At 46.8% G+C, this 7,500-nt stretch overlaps 1 protein-coding gene across 1 annotated transcript in view; it reads right to left on the bottom strand.

The window, feature by feature from the left end:
• LOC143287446 (uncharacterized) overlaps positions 1-7,500 on the bottom strand; it is a 12,083-nt gene that overhangs the window by 4,259 nt on the left and 324 nt on the right. The window contains exons 2-4 of the mRNA XM_076595436.1: positions 4,860-7,091; positions 3,964-4,010; positions 3,203-3,349 (exon numbers count right to left, since the gene is read on the bottom strand). Coding sequence (XP_076451551.1) covers positions 3,203-3,349; positions 3,964-4,010; positions 4,860-5,400 — 735 coding nt within the window. The 5' untranslated portion in view covers positions 5,401-7,091. The remainder of the gene's footprint in view (positions 1-3,202; positions 3,350-3,963; positions 4,011-4,859; positions 7,092-7,500) is intronic.

The following is a 7,500-nucleotide window of genomic DNA, read 5'->3' on the forward strand; positions in this document are numbered from 1 at the left end:
GTGAAGGGCTGTCACCTCACTGAGGTAAGACACAGCTTACAGGTCAGGATGTTAGTGAAGGACTGTCACCTCACTGTGATAAGACACAGCTTACAGGTCAGGATGTCAGTGAAGGGCTGTCACCTCACTAAGGTAAGACACAGCTTACAGGTCAGGATGTCAGTGAAGGGCTGTCACCTCACTAAGGTAAGACACAGCTTACAGGTCAGGATGTCAGTGAAGGGCTGTCACCTCACTGAGGTAAGACACAGCTTACAGGTCAGGATGTCAGTGAAGGGCTGTCACCTCACTGAGGTAAGACATAGCTTACATGTCAGGATGTCAGTGAAGGGCTGTCACCTCACTGAGGTAAGACACAGCTTACAGGTCAGGATGTCAGTGAAGGGCTGTCACCTCACTGAGGTAAGACATAGCTTACAGGTCAGGATGTCAGTGAAGGGCTGTCACCTCACTGAGGTAAGACACAGCTTACAGGTCAGGATGTCAGTGAAGGGCTGTCACCTCACTGAGGTAAGACACAGCTTACAGGTCAGGATGTCAGTGAAGGGCTGTCACCTCACTGAGGTAAGACACAGTTTACAGGTCAGGATGTCAGTGAAGGGCTGTCACCTCACTGAGGTAAGACAGCTTATAGGTCAGGATGCCAGTGAAGGGCTGTCACCTCACTGAGGTAAGACAGCTTATAGGTCAGGATGCCAGTGAAGGGCTGTCACCTCACTGAGGTAAGACAGCTTATAGGTCAGGATGCCAGTGAAGGGCTGTCACCTCACTGAGGTAAGACAGACCATACAGGTCAGGATGTCAGTGAAGGGCTGTCACCTCACTGAGGTAAGACAGACCTTACAGGTCAGGATGTCAGTGAAGGGCTGTCACCTCACTGAGGTAAGACAGACCTTACAGGTCAGGATGTCAGTGAAGGGCTGTCACCTCACTGAGGTAAGACAGACCTTACAGGTCAGGATGTCAGTGAAGGGCTGTCACCTCACTGAGGTCAGACAGCTTATAGGTCAGGATGTCAGTGAAGGGCTGTCACCTCACTGAGGTAAGACAGCTTATAGGTCAGGATGCCAGTGAAGGGCTGTCACCTCACTGAGGTAAGACAGCTTATAGGTCAGGATGCCAGTGAAGGGCTGTCACCTCACTGAGGTAAGACAGCTTATAGGTCAGGATGCCAGTGAAGGGCTGTCACCTCACTGAGGTAAGACAGACCATACAGGTCAGGATGTCAGTGAAGGGCTGTCACCTCACTGAGGTAAGACAGACCTTACAGGTCAGGATGTCAGTGAAGGGCTGTCACCTCACTGAGGTAAGACAGACCTTACAGGTCAGGATGTCAGTGAAGGGCTGTCACCTCACTGAGGTAAGACAGACCTTACAGGTCAGGATGTCAGTGAAGGGCTGTCACCTCACTGAGGTCAGACAGCTTATAGGTCAGGATGTCAGTGAAGGGCTGTCACCTCACTGAGGTCAGACAGCTTATAGGTCAGGATGTCAGTGAAGGGCTGTCACCTCACTGAGGTCAGACAGCTTATAGGTCAGGATGTCAGTGAAGGGCTGTCACCTCACTGAGGTCAGACAGCTTATAGGTCAGGATGTCAGTGAAGGGCTGTCACCTCACTGAGGTAAGACAGCCTATAGGTCAGGATGTCAGTGAAGGGCTGTCACCTCACTAAGGTAAGACACAGCTTATAGGTCAGGATGCCAGTGAAGGGCTGTCACCTCACTGAGGTAAGACAGCTTATAGGTCAGGATGTCAGTGAAGGGCTGTCACCTCACTGAGGTAAGACAGACCTTACAGGTCAGGATGTCAGTGAAGGGCTGTCACCTCACTGAGGTAAGACAGACCTTACAGGTCAGGATGTCAGTGAAGGGCTGTCACCTCACTGAGGTAAGACACAGTTTACAGGTCAGGATGCCAGTGAAGGGCTGTCACCTCACTGAGGTAAGACACAGCTTACAGGTCAGGATGTCAGTGAAGGGCTGTCACCTCACTGAGGTAAGACAGCTTATAGGTCAGGATGTCAGTGAAGGGCTGTCACCTCACTGAGGTAAGACAGCTTATAGGTCAGGATGTCAGTGAAGGGCTGTCACCTCACTGAGGTAAGACACAGCTTACAGGTCAGGATGTCAGTGAAGGGCTGTCACCTCACTGAGGTCAGACAGCTTATAGGTCAGGATGTCAGTGAAGGGCTGTCACCTCACTGAGGTAAGACACAGCTTACAGGTCAGGATGTCAGTGAAGGGCTGTCACCTCACTGAGGTAAGACAGCTTATAGGTCAGGATGTCAGTGAAGGGCTGTCACCTCACTGAGGTAAGACAGCTTATAGGTCAGGATGTCAGTGAAGGGCTGTCACCTGATTGAACACACTGGGTTATAGTGCTGATTGGGTATCCGCTTACCAGATGTGGTGCAGCATATGTGGACTTGTTCAAACGCAGTTGCGCCTCCTTGAGCAACTGAACTGAACTGGGCACGGTATTAAAATACGCTTTAGCACAGAATAATCATTACACTTTCACGGTGTACAGAATCAGAGGTATGCTTTCACTGGGTACAGTTTTAGAGCTACACTTTCAATGAGCACAGAATATGGGCTATAATTTGAAAGGGCACAGTATAAGACATGCTTTCACTGGGCACAGTTCAAGCGCTGCACTTTAGCACAGTTCAAGAGCTGCACATTAGCACAGTTCACTGGGCACAGTTCAAGAGCTGCACTTTAGCACAGTTCACTGGGCACAGTTCAAGAGCTGCACTTTAGCACAGTTCACTGGGCACAGTTCAAGAGCTTCACTTTAGCACAGTTCACTGGGCACAGTTCAAGCGCTGCACTTTAGCACAGTTCAAGAGCAGCACATTAGCACAGTATAAGAGCTGCACTTTAGCACAGTTCAAGAGCTGCACATTAGCACAGTTCAAGAGCTGCACTTTAGCACAGTTCAACTGCTGCACTTCAGCACAGTTCAAGAGCTGCACTTTAGAACAGTTCACAGAGCAGCACTTCAGTTCAAGGGCTGCACTCAAGAGCTGCACTTTAGCACAGTTCAAGAGCTGCACTCAAGAGCTGCACTTTAGAACAGTTCACAGAGCAGCACTTTAGCACAGTTCAAGAGCAGCACTTTAGCACAGTTCAAGAGCTGCACTTTAGCACAGTTCAAGAGCTGCAGCACTTTAGCACAGGATAAGAGCTACATTTTCACCTCCTGTCGCTGCCTCTTTTTCTGTTCGGCCAGCCTCTCCTTGTACGACTGTTTCTCCTGCCTCAGCTGTTCTTCCCGTTTCTTCTCCAGTTTCTTCTGCTCGGACTTGCTCATGCCCTCCAGACGATGCCGCATGTGCCTCTGAGACTGAAATAAATGATGAATAAATCAACATTTAACTCACTCAGTACAGCCAGTCCTCTCTTCTCCTCTACACAGACCCCTCGGATGTCCAGTGGGTGTCTGAATGACCTAACCTTTAGCTTCCGTCGTCAGAATTGTGGTATTCTTTGTCAACATTCACCTCTTCAGTATAAGAGCCTTCCACTTGCAATATTTTGATGGTGGTAATTGGGGTGAAACGCTGTTAACGTCGTCCCTTTTGCCGTTCGTATGGAGAGAGTTAAAACAAAATACAAACAATCATTATCATAATCAAACACCCAAAACCCCAAGAGATATATCATGGGGTGTTTTTTTTCTGAAAGACGTTTTTGCTGTGTTTTCTGTGTTTGTAAAATTAAATCAAAACATTATCAAAAAACAACAACTGACATTGTGTGTGTGTGTGTGTGTGTGTGTGTGTGTGTGTGTGTGTACATGTGTGTGTGTGCATATGTGTGTGCACACGCATTTGCGTATGTGCAAATGTGTGTGTGCCTGTGTGTACATATGGATGTCTGCTAATGTACATATATAGCAGCCAATGGATGTAATGCAACTGTCCATGAACACAGTGTGTCACAAAGGTTGACACTCACTTTGATGTCACTGAGACTTGGCACATAGTCATACATCTTCAAATGCTCTGAAACAAAATACAGATAAAGTTATGATCAAAATGCCACTGATACCTACAGAGGTCTATGTAAAGCATGCATACAAAGATTGATGAAAAATGAAAACATGAGAACACACACACACACACACACACACACACACACACACACATCCTCACATGCACACACACACACACATATACACAAACACACCCACACACTCGCATGCACACACACACACACACACACACACACACACACACACACACACAGAGAGGTATCCAACCATTTGCCTATCTGTATATATACTTATGCCCACATGCATGAACAGACATACACAAAGACACTCTTACACAATGTCCCACTTATATTTCTATTCATATTACCAGGAACCCATGATAATCTCCATGTAATATTAAGATTTGATTCCCAAAGGTATCAAAAGCACAAAACTTCATTGAACTCGTTCTTGGTGTGTGTGTGTGTGTGTGTGTGTGTGTCTGTGTCTGTGTGTCTGTGTGTATGTGTGTGTGTGTATGTGTGTGTGTGTGTCTGTGTCTGTCTGTCTGTCTGTCTGTCTGTCTGTCTGTCTCTCTCTCTCTCTCTCTCATACATATCTGCACTAATCTCCAGTGTATGCATACAGAAATATTTACATGTCAGTAAACACACACACACACACACACACACACACACACACACACACACACACACAAACCTGCATGTATGTGGCCAGACATACATGCGTATGCACACACTCGTACGCACACCTCACACACACACACACACACACACACAATCACACACACACAAAATCACACACACACACACACCCTCCATCACCACACTGCCAAACAACAAACAACAACCCACAGTACCGGGGGTGGGGGTGGCAGGAGGGGCGCAAGGCACCAGCACCCCGCAGTCCTTCACGGACGACGACTGTTTCTGCGACAGGTACACCTTGGTGGCCTTCCTGTCCCCCGCACTGCTGACCCCTTCACTGCTGCCTGGCAGTGACCTCCGCAGCGGCGTGCTCTCCACACTTCGCACAGGGGACTTGTGCGTCCGCTTCTGCAGCACGGGTTTGTGTGGGCTGTTGGACCGCTTCTTCACCTTGACGGAGGAGTTGTCCGCACTGACACGTGTGGCGGGGAGGTGGCGGGGGGCATACACAGAGAACACTGAGGAGGCCGGGTTGAGGAAAGGCTTGGGGCGGACCTCCCCGGCAGAGCGTTTCTCATGGAGCTGCATCACTTTGCAGTCTGCAGCCAGCACGTTGATGGCCGCCACAGGGCCGCCCTGAGACTGCGTGCGCGGCATGGCGGTGCTGGTGCCAGAACGAAGGTTGCCAGGTGCGTTGAGCGCAGAGACGTACTGCACCTGAGTTCCGGACAACTGAAGGCCTGCGGTCAGCATTGGTGAGACAGGTTAATGGCACAGGACAGCCCTCCAGGTGGAAAAAAAAAAGGGATAAATATTTTTCTCTGGAAGCAAAATATTCAGAGCAAGCAGTTCTGTTGTGTCGTTGACATGCTCGACTGATGCACTTCAAACCAAAGGAAAGCTCATGTTGAAAAAGTTTAGCTTTTTATACATCACACAACCTGACTTTCACAAGATTCTTCGCAGGATTTCTGCAGTGAAACAGTTTCTGAATAAAAGCATAGCAGTGATTCTGGTATACATATGACTGGAGTTTTAGGACAGAGAGGGGCCTGGTTTTTTAATAAGTGTATGCACACAGAGCACTGCCAGATAAGATTCAGGCATCAACAATGTTTGTCTGCTTCCCCAAAAAATGATCTGTCCAAAATTTGGTTGTTTCTCATGTCACCAGAGCACATGTTTGCCAATAAAAACTGCCATTTATTATAAACCTCATGCATGAATTCTTACTTTTCATGTGTACTATGTTTTTTTCAGGAGTGCAACAGAGGATGGGATTCAAGCAGAAGCATATCAACATTTTCATGCTTTTGAAAGGATAGCATCTCACAGCAAGATGTTACTGCTGTTTGGAGGTCACAGGGTTGCCAACAACAAGTTTAACATTTAGTGGGGACATAGATGTCCAACAACAAAAGTAGATTTGTTGGACAGTGGCCAAAATTTCTTATGACAGACAAAAACCTGAGGAAGACTGATGCATATTTTCCCATAAAAACATATTGTAAAAACTGCAGCACTCCCACTGTTAATTACAGTTGCAAACTTGGTTTTATGTTACTGGAAATGTTCTGAAATCAATTGTTGTTGTTTTTTTCATTATCATTCAACAGAATTGTTTACACAGCAGGAATAAAGGGAGTTTCAGTTTCAGTTTCAGGAGCTCAAGGAGGCGTCACTGCGTTCGGACAAATCCATATACGCTACACCACATCTGCCAAGCAGATGCCTGACCAGCAGCGTAACCCAACGAAAGGAATAAAGGGAAAGAAACTGTAATGCTGCCTTCACTGATCAATACACTGATCAAGTGAACAAACAATATGTATTTCTCTGCAGTTTGGTTTATCAATCAGCATCATTTCAACTCCACAATACTGTTGCATTCCATCTTAGTAAATAGAGAAAAATCAGAATTCAGCAGTTCTGATGTTGTTGTTGTTGTTCAGTAAGGATGGGGGGGATCTGTAAGGTTTTTTGCAGCATGTTTGACCATTTTGCACAGTGTTTTATCATCTTTGCACAGTACCATTTTGCACAGTGTGCACAGTATTTTACCATTTTGCACAGTGTTCACCATTTTGCACAGTGTTTTACCACCATGCACAGTGTTCTACCATTCTGCACAGTGCTTTACCATTCTGCATAGTGTGTTACCATTTCCCAGAGGAGAGCTGTGCAGGAATCACAGTGAATCAGTCATCTGTTCACCACTGCACCATGACAGCAACCAGATGGTGGAGTTGCAGTTGTGTTGTTTTCTGTCGGCAGACTGAAGGCGGCAGAGCCGAGGAAACATGGTGCTGTGGATGGAGGGCTGTGCACAGCATGGATCTTTTATCATTTCTGTTCATGGTGCTTGTGTCTTTCTTGTTGTGGTTGGGGTTTTTTTCCCCCTGTCTTCTTTTTTTTCAGGGCAGGCTGTAGGGAAGAAGGGTGTTCTGAAAGAAAAGAAAAAAATCATTATGAAAATACAGAAGGGAGCATTAACCCTAATCTCAGTTTCATCACTGTCTGTCTGTCCCTCCATTGGGAGTCCCCATAACCACCTCAAAGTCACATGCAAGAGTGGAAAAATGGCAGAGGGGTGGGGGTGGATTTAAATGTGTAATTGTGTGTGTGTGTGTGTGTGTGTGTGTGTGTGTGTGTGTGTGTGTGTGTGTGTGTGTGTGTGTGTGTGTGTGTGTGTGTGTGTGTGTGTGTGTGTGTGTGTGTGTGTGTAATGATTACTTCTTTGGCATGTTTCACATCAGTTCAAAATGTAAGTCAATGCTTGAGGTTTTCGTTTCTGTCACATGCAAGGGTTTCAGTTTATATAATATTTACACACGTGTACTGAAATGCTCACAG

This window comes from Babylonia areolata, chromosome 11 (assembly GCF_041734735.1).
Source record: "Babylonia areolata isolate BAREFJ2019XMU chromosome 11, ASM4173473v1, whole genome shotgun sequence".
NCBI lineage: Eukaryota > Metazoa > Mollusca > Gastropoda > Neogastropoda > Buccinidae > Babylonia > Babylonia areolata.